We start from the raw sequence: 27,482 nt of genomic DNA on the forward strand, positions 1-27,482 counted from the left end.
TATTCTGTTATTTTCCTCTTTTATGGATATTAATCCTCTATTATTTAGATTATACATATAGGTCTCTCAATTAACTTTGTTTTCCTTTAGAATCCTTCACATAACTTTCTTCAGATTGATTTTAGTTGTATATTGGTTTATGTTTATTCTTTTCCTGTTAACTATTACTTGAATACTTATAATCACTTCTGAAAATTATAGTTAAGTTCTTTTATTCATATTTATCCCACACATTTTATTTACTAAATCCTTCTTCTGTCTGTTTTTATTAAAAGTAAGGTATAGCTTGCATATTATAAAATCAGTCAGCATTTTAAAATACTGTATTAACTGATTTTTAGTATTTTCAAGGGTGTACAATCATTATGAATTATCTTTCTCTTCTTCTGTGCTTGGCTGGAAGCCAGGACATCAGATGTGCTAGGCAAGTTCTCATCACAGAGGGATGCTCTTAGTCCCAGAATGCAGGATGAGGCAGAGTGCAATCCTGAGCCCTGGTTTATTATCTTTAGTGAATTTTGATATTTGGAAGAGTCAGATTCTAGGGAGGCTCTGAGGAGACTGAGTGAGTCTGAGTCACTTGGTGACTGAGGTTAGACAGTCCCATCAGTCCTTCAACTGATGAGAAAGTGGCTTCAGTTTCCATACTGAAAAAACTCCGGGTTTTTGTAAAGGAGAGTGTTGTATGGGAGGCACCATTCCTTGTGGCCCAGGTTCCCCTAATTCTGAATAAAATAAATGGATAAAGAATTGTAAAGGAGCAGTTCATTTCAAGGTTGTAGATAGGGAGACTACTCCCATCTAAGTTATATAGGTCTGGATATTTAGAGTAGGAATCACGACTGTCAGAAGAACCCCAGCAATCCCAATGGACAGAAGCAGGTAAGATCTCCAGTATCTAACAAGGCCTCTAGGAGGTGCCAGCAAACCCTCCAAAGACAGTTTGTGTTTCAGCTCTTGTCTCAGCCTCTCTCTCTGGTGGGCTGCTCTAGATTGTGGCCTATCGCCTTGCAGATGCCTACCTCATCAAGAGAAGGATTGGGCCTTGGTCAGCAGGCACATAACTGCAAATAGCTTTTTGCAAAGCAGCCAGTGAGGAAACATCTTTGAGCCTTTGGACAAGATCATCCTGCACCTCCCACTGCTGTGTGAAGACAAGAATGAACCTCACCCTCCTTGTATTTGTGTGCTCTGAGCAAACCCTATGACTGCCCTGTGGAGTCTCCAGACCTGTCATTACCTGTTCTGTCACTATCAAAGAGAAGGCTCTCAGCTAAAGCACAGATCCAGTCCACTCAGCATTCTATTGAAAGGCTCTTGGTGTGGGTCTGTGGCCTTGGCCCTGTTTTTCCCATCCATCCTCAACCCCAGTTGTATATCAAACTGTCTGTGTTAGCATGAAGCATTTCCAGCAGATTTCTCTTATGAAATATAAGATATTATGTACACTATAAAATTTTTTATATACTATATAATTTTCTCTGATTCATTTTATTGAGTCACAGTGAGATTAATGGTTCATTTTGTTGAACGGGATAAAGTACCATGAAATTGTCACAATCATTAAGGGGTATGTGAACAAGGCTAATCTTTGACAGTCATCTAAGAACATACATAGAAGACATAATCTTGTGTGTGTGTGTATGTGTGTGTGTGTGTGTGTGAGAGAGAGAGAGAGAGAGAGAGAGAGAGAGAGAGAGAGAGAGAGAGAGAGAGAGAGAGAGAGAGAGAGAGAGAGAGAGAGAGAGAGAACAAGCAAAGATGTATATGAGTAAGCTTGCCTGTTTGTGTTAAAAGCCAAGGCTCAATGCTGGTATTTTCTTACTTAATTGCTCTCCACTTTATTTTTTCTTCCCACCTTATCCTTTTGAGATAAGAGTCTTTCACTGAATCTACCTCTCCCCTCTACCCCATCCTAAGTCCTGGTTTTACAGACATTTACTGCCATGTCCACTTTTGTGGGTTCTCGCTATCCAAACTCAGGTCCGATGCTTGTGCAACAAGTGCATTACCTACTGAGCCCCAGGAGAGAGACTCTTTGCTCGAAGGTGTTCATTTAGTGTGAGGGGTCTGTCTGTCTATAGTGGATTCATACAAGAGAGACCCCATGTATGAATGATCTCTGTCACAAAGTATTTATCTATGACTCTATACTAGCACAGGTATATAAGAGGGTTCATGTGAAAGGGAAAACTACTATTGAAAATACTGTGGAACATTCTTCAACTGGAAGGGAAATGTTGACAGTCCCTGAAGAATCTTCTTAGTAACTAAATCGGAATGTCAACAGCAGTGCTGTAAAGTGGAAATATAACATGAGCTATGTATCTGAGCTATAAATACTGCTCAAGATATTCTGATAGATGAGGTGCAGGGTGGGCAGAGATGGCCCTGCAGTTAGGAGCACTGGCTGTTTCTCCCTAGGGCCCAGGTTTGATCCCTAGCACACCATGAGGTGACTCACAAATACCTGTAACTTCACCTTTGGCCCTGCAGCCATGCACACATACAAACAATACAATAATTTTTCCCCCCTGATAACAAGATTCAAAAAGTAAAAAGAAATTGATGCTAATTTTAATAATGAACTTTCTATAACCCCAAATCAAAATATTATTTTAGCATGCAGTCATTTTTTTATGTTCTTTCTGATTTGTTTTTAAAATTATCTTTATATGTAAGATGTTTTGCATGTATGATATCTGTGCACCACATGAATGTCTGGTGCTTACAGAGGCCAGAAAAGGCAGTGGGTCCCCCGAATTCAAGTTATAGATGAGTGCGGGGAATCAAACCTGAGTCTTCTGGAAGAGCAGCAGAGCTCCTAACTATTTATCTCTCCAGCTCCTCATTTTTTCTAATTGAATGTCCCCCCCCCATAAGTCTTTAAATCCAGCATATGTTATATATGCAGCACACCTGTATTTAGACTAACCACATTACCTGCACGTATACCAGCTGTTGACTGCTGTGGTCCTCTATGTAGTCAAGTCCTTTGCCAGATGGAAAATTTTGTGTGTGATTAGAAGGTACAGGCAGACACAGCTCATGTAAGTGCCCTGAATCATGGGAAGCTGAAGTCTTGTCCTGACCCTAAAGTCAGTGCAGATGGCAAGTTCTCTGTTCTGAATGGTAAATGACCAACAATATGTTCCATACTTGGGAGGATGCTTATCTTATAGTGGTTGTTCAATAAATGTTAGTAACCACATTTTAAAAAAGTTACTTAAAAATTAGTAAATAACTTTTATTTCTAAGATTTCTTTCCAGTTGGTAAGACTTATTTTAAAAGGGTATTTTTTTTTTTAAAATATATTTGTTCTATTTTTTACAGAATAAGGAAAAACTTTAAATTGTCATTCCTCTTTTTATTAATTCTCTTTCAGTGGCTTTTGTTTTGCTTTAATTGGTGCCCTGGCCAGCTCTTTCGAGTGGCTGATCCATTTCATATGTCTGGTTATTTTTCATGGTCTGCTAATATTTATAAATGACTTGATCATTTATTCTGGGTAACTGATGTGGTCACTGACTCGAATTATGTGGGCTAATGTTTGCTTTTTTTTCCTGATTGATTTCCCTCAAGTATGTGTAGGGAGGTAATTGATAGCTGTTTTGAGTCTTTGGTCATGGTTTTCTTTTTCATCTATGGGTTTTGGCTGTGCTGAAAAGTACCCACTGTTCATTGTGGGTGGCAGACTCTCAGTGGCTCAAGAATGGTGGTGTTGGAGGGAAGTGTAGCTCATCAGAACAGTGACTGGTGTGTGTGAGGGTCTGATTTCAATATCTAGCATCACAAGAAGGAAAAGCAGGATTGGGCACCTGCTTAGCATATTCATTTTAAGTCGGGGGACATTTAGAATGTTATCCTATTTCTTTACAGGAGTATGCCTGGTTTGATAAAAGCCCTTATGAAATTATTACAAATGCAAGCACTAAAAGAAGGACAAAATGGGGAAAAGGACATTTGGGATATATATACTATCAGGTAAGTCTTCTCTACTGTTGTTTTTCATTTAATTTTAATTAAAAATTACATTTAGTGTATGTATATGCAATATGTGAGTACATGAATGTGAGTGTACATGCATTTGAGTCTACATGTGTGGGCATGTATAAGATTGTGTGTGTGTGTGTGTGTGTGAGAGAGAGAGAGAGAGTGTGTGTGTGTGTGTTTGTGTGTGTGTGTGTGTGTGTGTGTGTGCTTTGATAGAAGCTGGAGGACTTTTTTGGGAGTCATTTCATTCTCTCCTTCCAATATGTTGGTCCAAGTATCAAACTTAGGATATCAGGCTTGGTATCAGAGCTATTTCGCTGTCCTTCTTTCTCCTTTTCTATTTAAAGGAATCCTTAAGGATTCAAATTTTTAATCCAGTAGGCTATGCATGCAGCTATCGTTGCTCATCATTCCTCAGGAAGTGACTGTCTTAAAGACACAAGGAAGAGTTGACAAAGTGCTGAGCACCCCCAGCATGGGTTTCAGGGTTGCTGCTTTGGAACCAAGATCTGTCACTCAAAATTCAAATGACGTTTTTGGTTTAGAATATTTAACTGTCACTGTGTGTGTGTGTAATCTGGCACTTGGTAGGTGGAAGCAAAATGATCAGACTTCTGAATACAGGAGACCTGTCTCAACAACAACAACATACTATTGTTTAATCCCAGAACTGTGAAAACTGAAGAGTGCATTGAGCAAATTTTTTAATAGAAATTATCTTTATTACTTATTATTTCTTTATACATATTTATTATTTTTTTTCTTGTTTTACATATCGATCCCAGTTCCCTCTTCTTCTTTCTCATACTCCCTGACCTCCCTCCCTCCCCAACCCCTTCCCCACTCCACAGGGAGGGTGATACTTTCCAGGAGGGATCTTCAAAATCTGTCAAGTCATTTGGAGTAGGGACTAGGCCCTCCCTCCTTCCTCTAGGCTAAGGCAGTATCCCTCCATGGGGAATGTGTTCCCAGAGTCCTTTCATGCACCAGGGATACATCCTGGTTCCACTGTCAGAGGTCCCTTTGACTGCCCAGGCCTTCTGAGACCCACGTTCAGGGGGTCTGAGTCAGTCTGATGCTGGTATCCCAGGTATCAGTCGAGGGAGGGGGTCCATGAGCTCAGCTGTCTCTGTGGGTTTCTATAGCCTGGTCTTGACCCCATTTTCTTATCATTCCTCCCTCTCTGCAACTGGATTCCAGGAGTTTGGCTCAGTGTTTAGCTGCGATGGCTGCTTCTGTTTCCATCAGCTACTAGATGAGGGCTCTAGGATGGCATATAAGTTAGTTATCAATCTCATTATCAGGGAAAGGCATTTAAGGTAACTTTTCCACTGTTGCTCAGATTGTTAGTTGGGGTCATCCTTCTAGGTCTCTGGACATTTCTCTAGAGTCAGTTTTCTCTTCAAACCTATAATGGCTCCCTCTGTTATGGTATCTCTCTCTTTTTTTTGCTCTCGTCTATTCGTCCCCTGACTCAATCTTCTTAGTCCCACATGTTCTCCAAAATTGGAATAGTTCCCTGTATCTTATCAGAGCAAATGTTTTTAAAGCATGGGGTTTGTGTGGGGGCAGGAAGACAAGCTTCTTCCCCTAGGAAAGTAATAGAAGACACTTGTTTACAAGTGTAGTTACCCAGGTAGAGGTCTAATGAGGAATCACATTTGCTTTGTCATCTGTAGATTGTGACAAGGTAGAGTTGCTATAAAAAAGAAAACACAAAGCAGTAGGAACAGAAGGACCTGGGTTTTGTGGGGGATTTTACTGTGTTTATGCTGATGACCCCACTAAATACCTGCAAACACCCAGAACGCCATTTCTTAACAGAAGGTCCCAGAGGATATGTGTGTGTCACTGGTTCATCTTATCTCAGGAATTTGATATATTTTTTGTTTGTTTTCTCCAGACAGGGTTTCTTTGTGTAAATGTGGAGCCTGTCCTGGAACTCCCTTTTTAGACCAGGTTGGCCTTGAACTCACAGAGATCCACCTGCCTCTGCCTCCCTATTTAAGGCATGTGCCACCACTGCCTGGCACATACAGAATTTTGTATTTCAAAAAATGAGGGCATGGGACCACATAAATGGGGAGTTGACTTAGGGGTTGGAGTGGGGATGGCTTACAAGGGCAGTAGTGGCTTGAGCTCATAGTACCTGTGGTAGAGTTGACCTTAGGCAGAAGCTCTGTGGGCATGTCTGGACCATTGTGCTTGTAGAGCTTTCTTCTTGGTCATCAGTGATCAGTGTCTATTCCTGTACTTGTTAATGTTGCCTAGGATCGTTCTTTTTTTTGTGGGTGTATTATCTAGGGCTTCTCAAGTTATTTTTTAAAAAGGTCAGATTTGTATTGTATATAATTTTTTTTTGGCATTCTTTCCCAATATCTTCAAATATATTTAAAAATGTGGTGCAATAACACATTCTTTTTTAAAGCCCTGGTAGATTTGGAACTCCAGTTGTAGACCAAGCTGGCCTTGAACTCATAGAAATCCATCTTCCTCTGCCTCCTAAGTGCTGGGATTAAAGGCATTCACCACCACACACAGCCTCACTGAAAGTACTGTGGGAAATTGCAGTATATAGAGCAAGTTTTCCAAGTGGATACATTTTTATCCTCCATCTCTCCCTCCTCCCTTTCCTCTTTTCTTTTTTCTTCTATCTTTCAGCATGTTAGCAATGCAAGGTATTAGCTTGTAATTTCTTTTTCATCTGATTATCCTGAGGAGAATTGATCCTGAAGATTTGGTGAATGGATCTTAGTATTTTTGGAGAGGCACTTGTTCTACCCCGTTTAAAATAAGTTCAAAATTTTAGTCAAAATTCCTGGGATAGAAAATAATTCCATGTCATTGTTGTTCTGTTATTTACTCATTTTTCTCTAGAGAAGCTACTAAGGTTTTTAATAATTCTGTATGACAGCTTTATTGAGATGTAATTCAGAGACCACGTGAGGGACACATTTAAAGTATACAGTTCAGTGATTTTCATCCACAGTTATGCAATTATCACCATAGTCAAATTTAGAACATTCCTTCCTCCCCCAAAGAAATCCCTCATCCCATTAGCATTAGTTTGTATTTCCTTCCTACCCAGGAGGATATTTTAAATCTTTGGTTCTAAATCATTGTCTGCTCTTCAGAACAACCTGGGTATGCTTCAAAAGAAATAAATGTAGCACCATCCAAATACCTCCCCAGGCTCGAGTCTGTGCTAGAAGTCCTACTCCTTTTCTAAATGCTCCCAGGTGGATTTGATTCTCAGTGAGTACACAGGGCAGCAGGCTGCTGTCTGGTGTGTGCACTCCTTAGCCCTGGTCCTTGCTTAAGTCTAAGCTGGACGCCAGAGGCCTAACAAGCACCCAGGTGACACTATTGCTGCTTCTGCTCCCACCCACCCTCACCAAGTAGCAGAGCCACCATAGCATGAGCAGCACCTAGGAACTTGTCAGGAGGCATCTGCCTGGGCTGCATTGTAGGCTGCCTGAGTTAGAGACTGCGTTTTGGAAGATTTTGTAGCTACCACATGGACTCATTAATGTTTAAGAAGGTACCAGTTTATATGATGGTAATGTGAACTATTCTATTATACTGAAACATGGTTATTCTCATTTCCATGCTGATTGTCCTTACTGTGTGTGACTGACTTCACTCATCTGCCTCGCCTCACCTGCTGTCCCTTCTATATTCACTTTGCCTTACCACGCGTTCTTCTACCCACAGCCCTATTTTCATAAGGCAGTAGGTGAAAGGTGTGGCTAGGGATCCCAGTTTAAGGAACTAAAGAGAAATGGGTATGTAAGGTTTGCCTTGAAATAAGGTGGCACATCAAGAGGTCCAGAATCAATCATCCAGGTTGGTAATGTTTATGGAGAACCCTTATGTGAATGGTTTATCTGTAGCTTTGGATCTGTTCTAGAACTCACTCTGTAGGCCAGGCTGTCCTTGAACTCACAGAATTCCACCTGCTTTCATCTCCCGAGGGCTGGGATTAAAGGTTTGTGCCACCACCGCCCAGCTAGAATAAATGGCCATTTTAACAGGCCTGTGGAATGACTTATGGCACGCAGGTATGGGAGAGAATATGTGAGGATCCGGGCCCCTAGTGAAGCTGATCCTTCTGTTGGAATCAGCATTCAGTGGCTCTCAAAGTCTATACATAAAGAAGACTTGAGATTTGCTTAGAACCACCACTTCTTGTGCTGCTTGCCAGAGATTCTCATTCATCCCCTAGTTTTCTGTGACTCGGGAGTCACATTGAGAAAACCTTTCTTCAGCCCCCAAGAACTTGATGGAACCATGTATGGTCTGCACAGGCCAGGAAGGGTTAGCACAGAGGGCATCTTCAGTGGTGTGGCCCCTCCTCCTTCAGTTTAACATGTTTGGTCCTCAGCATCAAGGGGCCAGGATTTTCCTACCCCATTAGCCATGTACAGTGGAGAGGCTGGGAGCAGAATTGCAAGGTGATTCTAAAGAAAAACCAAGCCAAAGAGCAAGCTGATGCAAAGAGACAGAATGTTAGGAAGCCATAGTTTCATTCAGTGACTTAATCAAGTTAGACAGACAGATTTTTAATAGGACTGCAACTGTTGTTACCTTTGAGAATGTGGGTAACTGGGAGGAAAAAGTAGTACATTCCGTCCCTGAAATTAGCTCAGGAGCCTTCAGCCGCTACAAAATGCCAAGCGTATGCGCCTCAACTGCAGCTGTGCATGAGGGCCCTCTAAGGACCTTCTCAATATACTTGTGACTGAGCACAGCTTAGAATGCCTGGGGGTCAGCCATAGGCCTTGGGGCTTTTCAGTTTGCCATGTAAGTCTGTGTGAAGGTCTTATGGGGAATTGCTAGCCCATGGTTCAAGGAGGTGACAGGGTGTGCATTGCCAGACCTTCAAATCTTTTAATAAGTGGAAGGCTTCTGTGTGGATCCCTCTGATTAAACATGGACAGCCAATCCCAGTTTTTTAGTATGAGGCAGACACAACACATCTGCTCACTGGATATAGTGGATATAGTGGGCAACAAAGTTTGTGACCTGCTTTAGGGACTTCAAAATGTTTTCCATAACTTTAGAAAATGCTTTTCTACTTATAAACAAATTTTAAACTAATTACCATATTTTTAATTTTATTGCAATTAAGGCATCTTTTAGTTTATACTTTCTTCTCCCTTTTTGTTGGGTCTGAATTGTTGGCTGCAACTATGAATAACCAAATTTTTATGCTTTGCCAACTATTAGGGGCTAGTTTTCTCATTTGCTTTGTAATGTGCCATTTCCACGAAGTTTCATCCTGTGCTTTGCTTTTAAAATTTTCTCTGCATATTCATATTATGGCAATCTTTTTACGGTCTCTCTGCTCCCAGCAAAAGTGAGGAAATAGCTGTGAATTCATGAGCAGTGACTGCTTGTTCCAGAATTTGTGCTTTATTCTGATGTGCCAGACAGTGGCTGACATGCACAAATATCAAATGTTCAGAATCCTATTCGTGGGAAGCTGTACTTTCTGGAATGAGGGAATATTTAATGACTTGGCAGATGGTGTACTCTGACGTAGGCGATGGGGTCAATAGCAAAGGATGGTTGGACCCTGAGGATTGAAACTCTGCCCTCTATATGTGTATTTAGTACTCTAATTGTAGTTTTTATGGGTGGATAATTAAGACTTTAAGGCTGAGATACTTCATAACTCATATTGATTCTCTGCCTCAAAACACTGAAATCAGATTTATTCCTTAGGGTAATCAAATACAGAAAAGCCAGACAGGTAGAGAAAATAGCAATATATACTTACAGAGACTGGTTTGTGGTTGTGGATAGCAAAATACAGCCAATTTTTTTTTTCTTTTTAATTTTAGTATCTTTTTTTTTCTAAGTATGTAACTTTTTGCATTTTCTCTTATTGTCTCTTTTGGAGGAAGATATGGCACCAGTCACTTGAATAGCTCAACAATTTCTCCAGTGATGACACTGTGAGAGCTGAATGGCTGCTTGGTGTTCAAGGGAGGGAGAGGTGTGCCCACTGCTCAGGAGAGGTGGGCATCACCAAGGCCATAGAGAAGACTTTTGGGTTTCGTTTGAAGAGTAGTGGCGATTCACTTTTTCCATTTTTTCCTTTTCTTTTTTTTAGTATATAGGATATTGTTTAGGATGGCATGCTATCTTTAGTTGTCAGTTAAAAACTTCTTTTAAAATATGGAACCCTTTCTCACCCTTTTTGTGTCCTTTATGACACTGGCATTTTTGAATCTCATAAGCAATGCCATGTGTGTCTTGGGAGCACACACCTGGTACCAATGATGGCCATCCTGTTGTTCATCAGTGGGCTTAATTTTGATCACCTTTACTGCACAGGTGTCATTTTCTTGTCTGTCATAACTATGGAGAAATCCCCAGTATTTCCCCATCCTTAGTGGAAGAGGGGAGCCAGAGTTGGTTTTAGAGGTGGAGATGACAAGTTATCAGCAATAGATGAGATTTTAACTTGTAATTTTTTCTCAGGGAAATACAATTTGGTACATTTATTATATTAGTGTACTCTACATGATACACAACTGTTCCTATAATAAATAAAAAGCAACAGTTTAAAATAGTTGATGGTTTTTGTGATTTTGTTTATTTTTGTTTGAGATAGCCTTACCATTTAACTCTAGCTGACCTGGAACTTGTTATATGGAACAAGTTGACCTTGGTTTCAGAGGCTTACCTGCCTCTATCTGCCAAGTGCTGGGTCTAGAGATGTTCACCACCCAGGTGTGTGTGTGTGTATGTATGTGTGTTGTGATATGTATGAGTGCAGACATGGATATGGAGTTCAGTCCTCAACTTCCACCTTGGGTAAGACAGGTTCTCTTGTGGCTTACTGATGCTTACACCAAACTAGCTCTGGGAAGCCTATGAGCATCTGGTGCTTCTGTATCTACTATGTTTTTATGAGAGCATGAGGGTTGCAGATTCACCCTACTGTGTACAACTTTACATTGGTTCTCGGGATCTGAACTCAGGTCCCTAGGCATGTGCTTTACAAACTGAGTTATCTTTCTAGCCCTTAAGTTTAGTGTTTTTTGTTTTGTTTTGCTTTGTTTTTGTTGTTGTTTTTTCTCTATGTAACCATCCTAGCTGTCCTGGAACTAGTTCTATAAACCAGGCTGGCCTTGAACTGACAGAAATACACTTTCCCTCTGCATCCTGAGTGCTGGGATTAAAGGTGTGCATCACCACCACCCAGCTATTTAGAATTTTTTTTATTTTACTTGTTTTTAGAAATTATTTTTTCTTATTTTACATATTGATCCCAGTTCCCTTTCCCTCCCATCCTCCCGTGAATTTTTGGTGTTTTGACTTTTACATTCATTTTGAAGGTAAATACTTAAAATTTATTAAAATTAAACCTTATTTTTTATTACTGGTGAGGGTATCAGGAAGAGGTTACTTCAGGTGAGAACATACCATATGTAATCTTTTTTTTTGGGGGGGGATAGTGTTTACAGTTCTTCTGAACACAGGTTAGCCAAGCTAAATGTAGCAGTTATCCTAGCTGTATAGTTCACTTTAGTGTATTGTACTTACTTACTATTGGGGAGTTACCTTCTTCCCTAAGATCTTCTCTAGGATCTTCTCTAAAAAACCCTTTCAGTTTTTGGACTCTGATCTAGGAATGTGTGAACATAGTTAAAATTCTTTTTTCCATTTAACTTCAGAAGGACGATGATGAGGAATGGAATCAAGATCACTACTGCTCCTGGACAAGCCCAGTGGGGCTAAGTAAAAGGAAAAAGCAAGCCAGGGCAGTACTTGGTGAGCGTAGACAGCCACGCCTTGCAGGGATATATACTGCCTTCTCTGCAGTCTGGTTCTTTCTGTCTTCACTGGTGTTTTGCTTCTTTCTTCATTCTTTTTTTCTCTCTTCCAACTGTGAATGTCTTTGTTTCTGATTTTTATTAATGATTCTAATCATGTGGAGTTTGCAGCTATGATTGACAGCCATACCTGAAGAATAAGCTTACATGTATTATACATCTTCAGCCAGCAGTCACCCCTAGATAATGTGCAAAATTTTTAAAATATAGATACTGATATAAAAACTGTCATCATAATTTTAAAAACATGTCTAATGCCTTTCTTTTCTAGTTTGTTTATTGTAAATGATCATGGCATATAACGGAATATAAAAGTTCTTGGATCCCGAAGCACCTGTATCCTCCTGACCCTAAGTCATCACCTTTTTCTTATAAGATAACTTTGCATTAAATTCAGGTTCTCATAATAGTGATCCCAGGGAAGGAAGAGTGTGAGGCAGAACCATGGCAGGAGCAATACTAAAAAAAAAAAAAAAAAAAAAAAAAAAAACTTATATATTCCCTACCTGCCTGACAGACCTAAGGAAAGATGTAATCAGTCAAAAATGTCTAGATTAAAGCACTTTTGCTCTAGTGTTTTTCTGAGGAGCTCCTGTGGAAAGCACACATATACATTGGTTTTCAAATCATGTTACACAATGCTTTGCTGTTAATTTCTCTTTTTGATTCATTTTTATAGTAATATCTATATTGTGATCCTCATAACTTTTTCTTATTATGCAGTTTTAAACTTATCTGCAAAGATTAAAAAAAAAAAAATGCCCAGCTTCTCGCCAGCACTTTCCAATCAAAATTCCGAGCAGGTAGGGAAATGCTTTTAAAATGCATATTTGATGGAGTAAGTGCTGTGCCGTGCTCTGAAAGCACCAGGGTCACAGCTGCATACATGGAAATGCACAGTGAGTTGCAGGCATTGTTTCTCACCCAGAAAAGGTGCTGTGCCAGTCATCGAATCCACGATGTAAATCAAATCATAGCTTTCTGATACTCAGAGATGAAGCAAAAGGTCGAGGTGACCTAAAGGTTACAGATAACTTTTGCTTCCTAATTTAGCTGCCACACAGCTAATTTTTTTATTCTCTCATTTCTATCAAGATTGATGCATTTATTCTTGAAAGGGTGACTGTGGGTTGCATACCTTATTTTATCATGCCTCTGTAATAGTCTGGTGGAACCATGCATACATCATTCTTCCGTCCCTCTGCTCCTTAATTTCAGATGCATGCACTCCTCTCCACTGTCAATAATACTAGTAAAAGGTTGGGGGCAATGACATATTTGCATCCAAGTCTGCATGCTTCTTTGTGATCTCTATTCCCTGATTCTGAACGGTATTGACTTTGGAATAAAAATTGATTTTTCATGATCTACTTTATTCTTTCATTCGTGACTATATGAATAAAGCAATTTGAGGTTCTTTTTTTTTTTTTAAAGATAACACGGGGAACGTGTTTTGTGTGTATATATAATTAAATTCATTATAGAAGTGCATTTTGTACACAATGGGAAAGAAAATATGTTAAGACAGAGACCCAAGTTTTAGACATACTGTTCTTTTACACATAATGTACCCTGGCTAGTGTTGATGGGACTCTTCTATTTGTTAGGTATTAAGTTATGGGCTTTGTTTAGATTATCAGTTAAAACGTTTACATGTCACCAAATAGGAAAATACCAAAGTATGTTCAACAAATGGGGTCATATGGCATGCCAGAGAAAAACCTAGGCACAGTAAGAGATTTTCAGGCACTGGAGGCCAATACAGGGTGACCTGGCTGTCTGATTTGTATTGATTTTAATCTTTAGAAATGATGTTATTCCCCTTTAAGGAGAAAGTAGATCTATAGGCTATCTCATGGAGCAGGAAATTCTGATTTAATCATTTTCTCTTCTGGACACAGCATTTTACTTTCCTAGGAAGCAGACAATGCAGGATGGTTTTTCTCTCTGAGGTAAAAATAGATGAGACCTTATGTTTAGCAGACATTGGCCGTAGAAGCATTCAGGTTTGCCATAGAATTACTTGTGGGAGCACCGTTTTTGTGGTTTGCTTTTGTAGGGTTTGATGGCAGATATGTAGGTAGACTTTTCTATCCCTCTAGTTGTTCCTCAAATAACCACACAGACACTTACTATTAATTATAAATGCTCAGCTAATAGCTTAGGCTTGTCTTCAGCCAGCCCTTATAACTTAAATTAACCCATTTTAATTATTCTGTATGCTGCCTCGAGGCTTGTTTACCTCATCTGTGAACTTCCCATGTTGCTTCTTCTGTGTCTGGCTCAAGACTTCTTCCCAGGGTCCTCTTATTCTGACTCTCCCACCCAATATCTTTCTGCCTAGATATAGACCAAAGAGAGAAATACATGTTTACAGGGTACAAAGATTGTTCCATAGCACATATAATCCTATGCATCCTCTGCTTAGGATTCTATGTTTATGTGGGTCATGCAGCTACAGCCCTGTTAGCTGTCTAGCCTGAACTCATCTTATAGGTGAGGGAACTTTGGTCAAGAAAGATTAATTCTCTTGCCTGGGATCCCATGCTTTGCTGGAGAATGTAAATTTGGAGATGGATATGTAGCTCAGTTGCTAGAGTTCTTACTTACTGTGTATAGGCCCTGGGTGTGATCTGGATGACCTGGGTAGTAGATACCTACAATCTCAGCACTAGGGAGGCAGCAGTAGGCTATGCAGTGAGTTGGAAACCAGTCTTGGCTACATGAGACTCTGTCTTAAAAGAAAAAAAAAATTGGAATTGATAATTTTTTGCTTTCTGTTCTCACTGTTACATTTTCTCTGGTTTTAGTTTTATTTGAGATAGAGACATGGTTATGTAACAGTAAAAGAGTCCAAGGGTGCTGCTGCATGGTCACCACAGCAATGACAGTAATGATGACTTAATAACAGGGTGATAAAATTAATGGATCAATTTATTTTAAGGAAAGAGGGTTTGTTTTGGTTCAGAGTTCCAGTTTCAGCTCATTATGATAGAGGTCACATTGTGTCAGGAAGCAATGTGAGGCAGCCATAGACAGGAAGTAGACAGATACCTGTGCTCAGTGTGTGTGCTCTACCCTGCCTCCCTTTCCCCTCCCTCCCTCCCCCTCTCTCCCTTTTATTCCTTTCTTGATGATTTCTTACATACAGTGTGTCCTGATCATACTCTGCAATCTCTCAGCCACCCCCAAGCCATCCTATTCCCACTTCATTTTTCCTTCTTCCCTCCCTCCCTGCCTCCCCTTCTTCCTCCCTCCTTCCCTCCCTCCCTTCTTTCTTAAATGTTATAATTCACTGAGTCCAATTAGTGGTGGTCTCATGGCTTCATCTTTTGTAGATAACCATAGCCATAGTGAATTCATGAATGCAGTGACCATGTTCTGCCAGAAGATATTTCACAACATTCCTCCCTATCTTCCAACTCTTATATTCTTCCTGTTGCCCGTTCTTTAATGTTCCCCGAGTCATGGGTTAGGTATTGATATAGATGTCTAATTAGGGCTGAGCACCCAATTGTTACTTATTCTCAGTTCCTTGATCAGCCGAGTCTGCCTTAACTGATGAACACCACAGAGAGAAGGTTGAGGGCAGCACTAGTCTATATGTATAAACATAAGTATTTAGGAGATAGTTTGGCAACATGTTGATTTAGAAAGACAATAGTAGGTTCCTGCTTAGGGCCTGTGACCCCTGAACCATGGGCCTTTGCCCAGGTTTTCTAGTACTGGGCATAAATTCTCTCCTGTGGAATAATCCTCAAATATAAAAGCCATTGGTTACCCCCCAAAACCTTTTGGGAATATTTTTACTGGCAGGCCTGTATTGTAGCATGAAAAGTTCTCTGCTGGATCATAGCATTGCCTTCTCTTCGATCCTAGTAATTTGCATAGCTCCTTCTGGCACTATTAAAATTAGCTGTCAGGGAGGAAGTTTTCAGGTCAGTTCCAGCTTGATTCCACTCTCCTGCAAGGAGAGTGTGTGATGTCTTAAGCAATAGTGTTTTACCGTCTAGTTCTGGTGAGCAACCAACAGCAACATCAATAGCTGTGCCATTTTGTTTTGGGAACTGTTGGGGGCCCCATGACCAGCAACTAGTAGGGAGGTGTAGATAATTGAATCTTGAAGCACAGCCTCACTGACCAGTAACTAGTAGGAAGGTATAGATAATTGAATCTTGAGGCCAACTCCTCTCTACCCCCCTTCAATGACACTTCCAATTTAAAATTTCAGAGTTTAAATTGTATGTCCTTTCAGATGCCTTCAACATTCTCATTTAGCTACATTTCAAAGAAGTTGAATGACTAACAAATAGCTAGTGAGAGGAAGAAAGGAAAATCTTGAATAATCCATAAATTTAATAATCAAATCTTGAATATATCAAGAACAAACTGTACTCAGCCTTATGACATTTTACATTCTCTAATTATAATATTTTTGATAGGATAATAACTTCATTTTCTGTCATACTCAAATTAGCATCTGTATTCTCTAATGATGTTTATTTTAGAATAAGATTTATTTTGTAAAGGAATAATTTTACATTTTTTTCCATTTTAAGCCTTCTTGTAATTTCTCTTGTGCACCCAATGCTAATTTTTGTTATGTGTATTTCCATAAAAAATGTAAACTCTGGTCATGATTGATTCCTTTCAGTTCTGTGTGAGTCACGCAGGGCCTAGTACCTAGCACTCTCTGTTCAGCTTTATGCTTCCCATTGCTGTTCAAGTTGCGGACTTCCATAAGTGGTTCTGAACCAGAGAGAATTTTGCCTCCACAGGGACATTACCCAGAGTCTGAAGACATTTTTGATTGCCAGTTCTTGGGGGGGAGTACAAGATCATCTGGTGGGGGAAGGCTAGGTTGCTGCTAAGCAAGTTGAGGTGCCTAGGATGGCACCCACAGTGAAGACTGTCCAACATGCCAGCAGTGCTGAGTACGCTACTCTTTTGCATGATAGCAGTGCAGTGCAGTTTAATTAAGAAATGTATATCTATTCTATTACTTGAGTGTAAGCCTTTATGTAGTATTTTTGTGTGTATTCACATATCAATCTGATGATTCATGAGGGAGAATTTAGCTCCTTGCTTCATTATGTGTAAAGTGTAAAAACAAGATTTTGGCAATTATAATTGATTTTAGGTTATTTGTGTTCATTTGAAATAGTGTAATATTAGTAATCAACTACTAATCACCAACAAGAGTCAATGCTTTAATTTTCTATGTCATTTTTTTTCAAGATTGTTAGTCTTTCTTAATCAATATTGTACATTATTCTTTACACTGTTGTCATTTAGAATAGACATAATCAGTTGTCTGGACAAGTTAATTATCCAGAGGTCTAAATCAGTAATTAATCTGGACCTTTAGTCCGGTATATTCTACTTAATCCAATCTTTAGAAATTAAGTCTGAGATGCTAAGTGGAATTGGCTGAATCCAATAGCTGGTGCTGCAGGGCCCTTTGTGTCCTGCAACAAGGCGAATGGTTCCCTGCAGTCTGAGTGGAACAGGCATGTGTCATTTCTACTATTTTAAAACGACCGTCTCTTACTTCTGTTGACCTGCTTTAATTTGAATATGTTTTTAAGGGGAGCTTGATCTGTAGTTATTATCTTGTGGGGGTGGGGGAGACTGGAAGAAGAATAAGGAGATATGGCGGCTTTTGGCCGGCACAGAAGAGGAGTAAGGGTAAGTGGAGTAAGGGGCTGATTTCTCTTTCCTTTTAAGACAATTTTTATTCCATGTGCATTATGCCATGTGGGTGTTTGGAATTGAACCCAGGTCCTCTGGAAGAGCAGCCAGTGCTCTTAACCGCTGAGCCATCTCTTCAGCCCTGGGAGCTGATTTATAAGAGAATAATTGGAAAGCATTTCAGGGCTTTGTAATTGCACAAAAACTGTTGTTAATTTCTCAGATTTTTCTTCTTAAGCAGCCAGGAAGGCTATCCTTAGCTGGAGGATTAGCAAAGTTCCTTATATAACGAGCTGATCCAAACATGGAGGAACAGTCATTGCAGTCAATGTCTGAGACCCTGTTCTGCTGGGACATGCTGAGTGGTGTTTAGGACTTGGTATCTGTGACAAGCAGGTTGGACAGTGTTTCAGGATAGGTGTACCTGCCAAAATGTTTGGGATGTGTATACATGATTTTGATGTGAATTTTGAGGCTTAGCATAAAAAGTTCTATGGAACCATCCCTTAGCAATGTGGGAATCTGGTAGTCAGAAATAGCCTGCATTTTAAAGAGTAGGTTGCTGGCCTATGAGGTAAGTGCATGATAGAGTAGGTAAGCTTGAAGCAAAAATAAAGAGATGAAGGTATACTAGCCAGAAGTTCTGGAGGACTGTCAGAGAGGAATTTAACACAAATCCTGTGTCTAAGGGTTATAGATCTATTGAACTTTTTTTTTTCTTTTTGTAAAATACAGAATAAATCAGAAAAAGCCCTGACCATGTCTTCCTTCTTCAGAAGTTTTTACCTTGGAGCAGCTGTCAAAGTGTGGAGCATATTAGAACCACCATTAGAGTTTTTTAAAGTTGCTAATGCATTAACACTATTCCCAGCAACCCCAAGGTAACTGAGGCTAGGTGTTGTGCAAGAGCTCCACTCTGACTGCAGCTGCGGTTGGAATTAGTGGCTTATAGTAGGACCCTATTAAGTCTGGGTGGGCTGTGGGGATTTGTGTTTCTCAGTTTCTAGGTGATAGTGCTGATGTGCTGGAAAAAACTACCTTGCTTTACGAACCAGTGAGAGCCAGTTGTGGTGGTACGTGCTGGTAGAGTATGCTGAAGATGTGGGAGGATTATGATTCTGAGTTCAGGCTGGTTTGCATCTTTACAAGGTTGCTGAGATGGGTCAGTGGGTAAACTCTTGCAAGCCTGATGATCTGAGTTTATTCCTGGAACCCACATTAAAAAAAAAAAAAAAAAAAAAAAAAAAAAAGCCAGATGCAATAGAGTGTATCCTACTCCTATGTGGAGATGGGGAGTGGAGAGAGGAGAATTGCCTGGAAGCTGCCCAACCACCTAGTCTCCATTCTATTGTGCAGCAGAAATAAGGGGTAAGACAAGAACTGGTTCTCAGAAGTGTCCTATGACTACCACTCTTGCTCCATGGTCTACAATGCCCCTTCCTCCATAAACAAACAAATTAAAATTTAAAAGGAACCAAGAGGGTCATCTCTAAGAAGTCACTTGAAGACTGCAAATGTGGCTCAATGGTAAAGTGCTTGCCTGGCATCCCTGAGACCCTGGGCTTGATCCCTAACAATATATAAATAAGTTTAAAGAAATATTTACCTACATTACCTGCTGCCAAGCTTGATGACTTGAGTTCAATCCTCCACAACCCCCATGGTGGAAGGGGACCTGCCTCTCAAGAGTTTTCCTTTGATCTCCACAATTCACTCCAAGGTGCCTTTCCTCCCCCAAATGCATAAATAAATGTAAAGTTAAAACACACACACACACACACAGCAGTACATTTATAATTATTATTAGATTTTTGAAGTATTGAAGAAAATGACTTGTGTTTTTTCATTCTTTGTAAAGCCCCATTCTCTCAGCATCTTCCAGATCCTATGTTCCAAAAGCCTTTATAGATATCTTAACAGAAACAGACCAGGTACTGCAAATCTCTACACAACCATAGTTTTAAGCTTTTCAGTTTGGATACTTTGCTCCTTGCAAAGGAAGAATTTTGTCTTTTTCTACACCCTACATATGCTGAGGACACATACTCTTATCCTGAGAAGATAAAAAAAAAAAAAAAAAAAAAAAAAAAACCAAAATGAGAAGATAATGGGCTGGGGAGATGCCTCAGTGGTAAGAAAGAGTTCTGGTTGCTCTTGCAGAAGACCGGGAATTCAATTCTCAGTACTCACACTGAGTCTAACAACCACCTGTAATCTCAGATGCTGGGGATCCAGTCCTGTCTTCTGGCCTCCAGACACTGGATATAAATGATTGACAGATATATAAAATAAAAATAAGCACATTAAAAAAAACAGCAACAACAACAACAACAACAAAAAAAAGTAGAAGACACATGGTGCTCACAAGTTAGCCTACTGTGAGAAGAAAGGGAAACTTACTTGCATGGGAAGGGACGGTAGGAGTAGGAGGAGGAAGGAAGACATCAAGGGGTAGTTTGGAGAGAACTACTGGGTTTAGGAGAATGGCCAAAGTTTGGGCTCTTAAATTTCAGGATCCATTCTCAAAGTCAGACTCTGAGATTCTGAATCCATTTTCTTTTCAGGAGAAGTGTTAGATAAAATGGGGGAAAGTCAGTTGTCATTAACCACCTTCCTGGTTCAGGAAGTGATAGATAGCTTTGTGACATAGATCTTGGAAGAAAATGTCTGTAGCTGGCATTGCTTTTTTTTTTTTTTTTTTTTTTTTTTTTTTTTTTTTGCCAATGTATGTGGATAGACAGCATGTGTGCTCCTGAAATGACAGTTAACAATGTGATTTCCTGTGTTTCTCAGGAGCTGTCCTCACCCTTTGATCACCATGCTTGAACACAGGCCTGATTGCTGGCCCCTACTCCTGCAGCAGCTGACAGCTTTCTTCCAGCAGTGCCCCGAAAGGTAACATAAAGTAAAAGAAATGAAGGACACAGAATGGCGTGTGCTAATTTTAGAGCTAGTGCTGTGTGTTGTTCTTGTTTTAGCTGCTGTGACTGTGAAGTTTCTAAGGAGAGGAAATGTGCTAGAGCTGGCCGTACATTCTCTTTTCTTTTAGCAGTAAGAGAACATGATCTGCCAGGCTTATTGGTTGTTGAATGATCTGGTGGAGAACAGCTGTTATTAAACCTACCGCGCTGAATTTTATCCCGCTCCCTGACTAAGCTCTCTCTCTTCAATATTCCTCTGCATTTTGTTCTTGGTCTTTGCTTATTGAAAATGGCGAGTTGTTTCTCGCTTGTGTTTCTACAACGACTTGCATTTTGATTTGTAATGTAATTAAACTTGCTTTTGGTCTTATTCTCTGCTGCCAGCTTTAAAACCTTTTGGAGGGTAGAGATCCTATTCCATCGTCTTGTCTTCCTAATGGTCAGAACATTAAAGCACGTACTGATAATCTGATCACAGACCACCTGTCAGGGAAGGAAAAGGACCCCAGGAAGTCATTGCAAAGTGGAGAACTGAGGGATGATAGAAATAGAAAGACTAGCAAGTTGGGGGCCCTGTGGGGTGATTGAAGACCTGAAATAAGTGTTCAATGGAGAGTGAGGCTGACAAGGTAGGCAGAGGCTGAACCATGGGGGTGTTACAGTTCAGTTCACTATTTTGTCATAGGGCAAACTTTTAAGTTGGTTAATGATCTGGTCAGGATTTTATTTTATCTTTGAAGGTCATTCTGACATGATGTTGTCTTGGGATTGGGAGTTATTGAGATAAATCTAGATATTATATCAATCCATAATATCACTTCTTTGAGTTAGAAATTCCTAAGAAGAGGTTGTGGGCAACTAGTTCATTTTTTATTCATCTCTTAGTTTCTGTAGCTGTGTATCTGAACTACACACACACACACACACATACACCCACACACACACACACACACCCACCCACCATATCTGTCTGTCTGTCGGTCTGTCTGTCTACCTACCTACCTACCAACCAACCATCCATGGCCCATGGCTCTGGTAAGGATCAAATAAGTTCAAACTGTAAAGTGGGGTTACTTATATATTCTATAGGTTCACAAGGTAACAATAAAGTAGTTCCACTTGTTCATGGCGGGGGTGCTGGTGGTGGGGTGATGGGGGTGGGATACTAAAATCAAGACATCCAGTAATGCCTGAAATGATGAATAAAATTGAAGTATGTGTAATATAGAGGTGTTGCTTGCTAAAAAAGTGAAACGTTAACAATTATTTACCACAGATCTTAGTAACTTTAGCATGTGAATTTTTTGTTCCTTAAGGTGAATTCTGTGCCTTGTTCATGAAAGGAAGCTCTTTATGGCTGCTCTTTGGTACTTTGTTGGTGTCATTAGTAAGTCAAGTAAGGGTTTCTTTGGCACAGAATGTAATGAAACTATCATGACAGTTGGTCTGATGCCAAGACGGCTGCTAAGAGACTCATGATGGCATAGAACAGTGGTTCTCAACTTTTCTAATGCAGTGAGCTTTTAATACAGTTCCTCATATGTGAGCTCCAGCCATAAAATTATTTCATTGCTACTTCCTAACTCTGATTTGGCTACTGTTATAAATTATAATGTAATATCTTATATGCATGATAGCTGACCTATGACCCCCATGAAAGGCTCATTCTATCCCAGAGGGTCATGACCCACATATTGAGGATGACCTAGAGGATCATGAATAGCATATTTGGTCTGTGTCCTGGAGGAGCAGAGTGGAATGGTTTGGTAACTTTCTCATGTTACTCAGCATGCATACTTAAAATTTAGCAGTTATTTATTTCCAGAACTATCCATTAAATATGTTCTGATTTGGTTGACTGATAGTTATAAAAATTATGAAAAAAAGTCATGGAATACTATAAATTTGAAATGTCACAATGATAGGATCATTGTATGGACTTATTTTATATGTATTTTATCGACGAAGTTTTTTTTTTTTTTAAACAAATGCAAGCCTGTGTGGTACCCCTGGAGAATAGATCCTGATAGCTATAATTGTAATAAATGTTCTTAGATGGTTCTTATGTTTACCATAGACTGGTTTTGGAGTGTTGCCACTATTGTAAAGTAGAAGTGTCCTTTAGTCATGGGAATCTGGCTTAATGCCTCCTTCTTTTGAGTCATTCCCTTCAAGATCCCATTCAGTCATGGAATATTCAAAAGCTGCTTGATGCTAGGGTAGTTTGTGATGTGCCACAAGCTGTGGGTTGATATGTACCACTTACCGCTTCATAGTGTGAAGGAGAATCCCTGGAAAGACGCTGTATCTGCAAAGACTGGTTGCCTTTTTACAGCTTTAGTGATGTGGAGAGGTAGAGATGTTGCAGGACCAGAGTCTAATTACAATTTATTTTGGGCTAGCTTTAGCCACATGAGGAGCCATTCCTTGTCCACCTCTGTTTTTGTTCTAACATCATGGGGAAGATTAAAAAACTTTCAAAATTCCCTGTCCACTAGTTTCCATCATCCCCAAAACTATGAATATCACCATAGCATCTGAAGAGAGATCATTCCATCATGCTGTAACTGCCTCTCTGATGTTTGCACCAGTGCATTTTAAAAATGACTTGATTTCTAACTTTCTTGGTTTTATTATTATGCAAACTCTATGAAGATGTTTCTTCATTAGAGCTTGGAGACTTTTGCTCCGGAGACGTAAATGTATGTTTATGGGTCATGGTCACTCAGATTTTGCTCCACAGGAAACCTTGTCTTTTTATTCCCTTGAGGTAAGAGCTGTTTCTTCTGATGACATTTGCATAGTTCACTTAGTGACTGACGAACACGTTACATGACTTGCAGGTCGGAAGTTTCATGTATCCAAATAATGGCACCATTCCTGTGGTATCTCTATTGTGAACCATTCCAGTTAGAGGAATATGCTAAGCTTCGTCTGTCCCTGCTCAAAGTCTTACTGCAACCCAGAGGTCTTTGTGATGAAGCACAGCCGTCAGTTTTGGAACAGCATATACTTCAGCTGTGCTGTAACATGGTCCCATGCTTGCAGGTAAGTCTCTTCATTGTTCGTTTTCCTTCCCTATTGTGATTAGCAGCGCCAGTAAGTGTTCATTATTGTTAGTTCACACAAGGTCATCCTTGATCCTGTGTGCTCAGCCAAGACCATCTAGAAATGCTGGCACTGTCTTAAACAATATAAAGGAATCAAATCCATATTTAATAACACATATTATATTAACTGTATTATAATTACTAAAGTATAAATCAATACTGTCAGTTATGGGATTAGTAGCAATGAAGACTCACTCCTTAAAACTCGTTAGGGAAGGGAAGTTTTGAGCTTCTCTGTGTTGGATACTAAGAAGTAGAAGAAAACCAGAACAAAATAAAACCTCCTGTTCAAATTGAACAAAAAGTGTGTCTCTGAGTTGGTCTGTTGTGAGGATGTAGAACTTGGCCTGCTAAGTGCTACATTTGAGTTTCCACATGTCCCTTTAGGATCCCTTGGTGTCCCTTGCTCTTGCTCTTCAGAAACCCACTGTGTAAATCATGAGTTAGTATGTCACTTCTCGTAATTCCTTATGGTCAGATGGATTGAGGTATAGAGTTATGAGTAAGGTGCTAAGGGAGTTGAGGGGAGAGAGAAGTTTTAGTTATGATCTCTATGACTGCACCTTTAAAAACACGCATTTGCCAGTGTGCTGTGGTTTTAGAGTAGTGGCTCATTTCTCAGGCTATCCCATCTCATGATCAAGGCCAGACAATTAGCAGGGATCTGAGCACCATGCTGCTCAGTTGATGGAAAGAATCTCAGTATATATTTCAAAGTGATCACTTTGGGTCACAGATGACCTGTTTTAAGTCTGTGTTAGCAAGGAGTGGCTAGAGTGAATCTTTCCTCTGTGACTCATAAATGTGCTTTCCTGTAATCAAGGCAGAGAAAAGTTAATTAAAATCAATTCTCCGGAGGCTTTTTTAAAGCTTTTGTTTTGCGTGGGTAATAAAGCACATATAGGCAGAAGGTCTTCAACTGGGGCAGTTTCCCGACCATGTCTTTATTACCATGTTCTGTGCAGTTTGGCAAATGTTTGCTTCCATCATGAAAAGCTGAGATGCATGTAGAAGCACACTGTCGAATGGTTCCAAGAGGCCCCGTTTTATTTATTTATTTGTTTATTTATTTATTTATTACTATGACTGTGATACATGAGAAAAGGAAATATATTAAGTCATGTAACAAATTCATTGTATTAAGAAAGAATGAGAATTAGGAGTCATAGAGGCTGTATAATCTAGTTCTCTGCTTGTGGAAGGCATTTTTGTAGTCTTTAAACAATACTCACACAGGCCAACGAATATGCTCCTGAGACATACACTGTTTTCAAGTACTTCTTCCTTAAACAATTGCCCACTGGTCTCTCTACTTCCTAAAACAAAACACAAGTCTTAAAAGCATCTCTCTGTGTTTGGTCTTGCTTGAGTTTTCTCTCTTCCTATCTTTCTTGCCTGTCTCCCTTCTTTCCATTTGGACATCATTACAAACAGACAAATAATAACAAAACCCACTTCTTCCCATGACATGGCTTCTAGAATTTTCATTATCCATTGTTTAGTATACCAGTAGGTGTGCAGAATGTGTTAGTGAGGAATGTTCTTCCCAGGGCGAATGCAGCACTGTGGATGTGACTCAATCCATACTGGTAAATAGGATGGAAGCACACTGAGGTTACTTCTGTGTTTTGAGAAATACCCCCCTCCCCCACTCCTGTTGATTTAAGATGAGATGGGTCAGCAAGACATCTGCTTAGCTTCCTTTTCAACCTGTTTCCTTTCAATTTTATGTTTTTGCAACTTTTTTTTTAAATTTATAATTTATTTATTTTTATTTTATGTGCATTGGTGTTTTGCCTGCATGCATGACTGTGTGAAGGTGTCAGATTTTGGAGCTACAGACATATTTTTGCTGCTCTGTGGGTACTTGGAATTGAACCCTGTCCTCTGAAAGAGCAGTCAGTGCTCTTAACCGCTGAGCCATCTCTCTCTAGCCCCAACTTGTTTTTATTTTAAATGATTCTTATCACATCATACGTTATCTATGCTAAGTGATCTATTTTTACATAGAGATAGAACATTACTTTGAATTTGTTCTTAAGAATTTGATAATGCTATGTAGATCAGAGAATTTTTATATCTAATCTGTCGAGATTATTTTTTAATGGAAAATTTCCAGTATAAACAATAAACATACTAAAGGAAATAAACCACCATATGAACACCAGGCTTTTGTGTTAGTCCATCTCTTTGAAAATACCCTTTGAACTTTTTTTCTTTGTGTTTGCAAAAGAACAAAATAGGGTCAGTGAGATGGCTCAGTAGGTAAGAGCGTTTGTCACCAAGCTGGCTGGCCCGAGTTTGATTTCTGGGATCCATGTGGCAGAAGGAGAGAAACAACTCTTGCAAGTTGTCCTGTGACTCCCCATGTGCATCATGTGTATTTGCACACCTGCACACAAGATAAATAAGTGTAATCAAAAGAGAACAATTTAGCTATTGGGCTGTTACATTTTATTTTTAAATTATTATTATTATTATTATTTTTATATGTATGTTCTTTCTTTCCCTTCAGCTTTTGAAATCTTCCTGCATTTCTAAGACTTTCACTTGTGTATGACTTGTATTGACGTCTCTTCTTCTAATGGCAATAAGCAGTGGCGACACTGCAGGCTTTTCTCTTGGTGAACTTACCGCACACACACTAGTATCCTGACTGGAGCATATGGTTCATTGTTTATAATCCCTGGGAAATGCCATGCTTGCTGTGATCAGGACCACACCCTTAATACTAACTCCAGAATTTTGAACAGAACAGCAGGGTGTAAATTGAATTGGAGTTCTCAAGGGCACCCAAGGCCTTCCTGTCTAATGCATTAGTCTGTTGAGAGGACAAGTACCATATAAGCATGCTCTTTTATTACATTCTTCACTGTGCCTAACGATGCTCCAGCTAAGGAATGTAGAGGGAGAGCTTAGTGTATGGTGATAACATGCTAACCCTAAGACCAGGTGTCTGTGATAAACTGTAGGAGAATTGAAAATCAGCTTTGCGTTGACGTCCTTTGACATGTACACACTACACATCATTTGTCGAAGTCATCTTTTTTTCAAAGGCCCTAGAAAAATAGCAGTAATTTGTGTTGGGAGCTTCACTTAGTGGCAGAGTATTTGACTGTGGAATTTGTGTGACCCAAGAGCAGCAAAGGCAGAGCTGTTGGAGTGAAACACTCACAGTTGCAAAGCTACATTTCCTTCAAATTTTTATTTAGTTGAGAACTGCTTGTATAGCTTGAAGTTATTCTATAATTTTAACCAGTCTGACTCCCTTCAACAGATGAGAGATCTGACACAGACAACAGAGATGCTGCTGTTCATTGAGGAAGTGTATCTAAGTCTTTTGCGCCATCCTGTGTTCTGGAAAAGTCAGCTTATCCAACTCACTCTTCAGCTGCTGTGTATCTGTGAAGTCAGTTTAAAGATAACTGGGGAATGCTCATCTTTAATTCAACTTTTAGAGCGCAGCGTGGAACTTCTTGGGGAGGTAAGGCCAACATAAGCCTTCAATGTGCTAATTATCACTTGAGAAGATCTTTGAGAAACTGGGTGATCGTGTTTATGGAGTTTATTATATGTTTGAAGTGATTTGATTTTATGCTATTAGATCATATCACTACAGATATTTATTATATATGGATTATTAAATTATCTTATGTCATCGCATAAATGTCTACTTCATTCCTATTTATTCATATGGAGTATATATAAATATTGAGCAAATGTTATATGCAAGAACTTACACATTTTCCGTGACCTCAAGATATAAACATATAAATAAGCTATTCTAATAATGTAAGGTAAATGTTTTCATAGAACCTTATTTATAGGTATAAATAAGGTAATGGGAAGCAAGTGTGGTGACTTATGTCTATAGTTCTACCACATGAGTGGCTGAGGCAGGAGGATTGATGTAAATTAT

General features: G+C 39.5%; 1 protein-coding gene across 3 annotated transcripts in view; it reads left to right on the forward strand.

Annotated features, from left to right (window-relative positions):
• Focad (focadhesin) overlaps positions 1-27,482 on the forward strand; it is a 289,725-nt gene that overhangs the window by 51,965 nt on the left and 210,278 nt on the right. For all 3 annotated transcript variants that reach the window (XM_051188149.1, XM_051188150.1, XM_051188151.1), the window contains 4 exons: positions 3,881-3,985; positions 20,326-20,427; positions 23,297-23,501; positions 26,841-27,047. In XM_051188149.1, the coding sequence (XP_051044106.1) occupies positions 3,881-3,985; positions 20,326-20,427; positions 23,297-23,501; positions 26,841-27,047 (619 nt within the window). The remainder of the gene's footprint in view (positions 1-3,880; positions 3,986-20,325; positions 20,428-23,296; positions 23,502-26,840; positions 27,048-27,482) is intronic.

The sequence above is a fragment of the Phodopus roborovskii genome, unplaced genomic scaffold (genome assembly GCF_943737965.1).
Source record: "Phodopus roborovskii unplaced genomic scaffold, PHOROB, whole genome shotgun sequence".
Classification (NCBI taxonomy): Eukaryota; Metazoa; Chordata; class Mammalia; order Rodentia; family Cricetidae; genus Phodopus; species Phodopus roborovskii.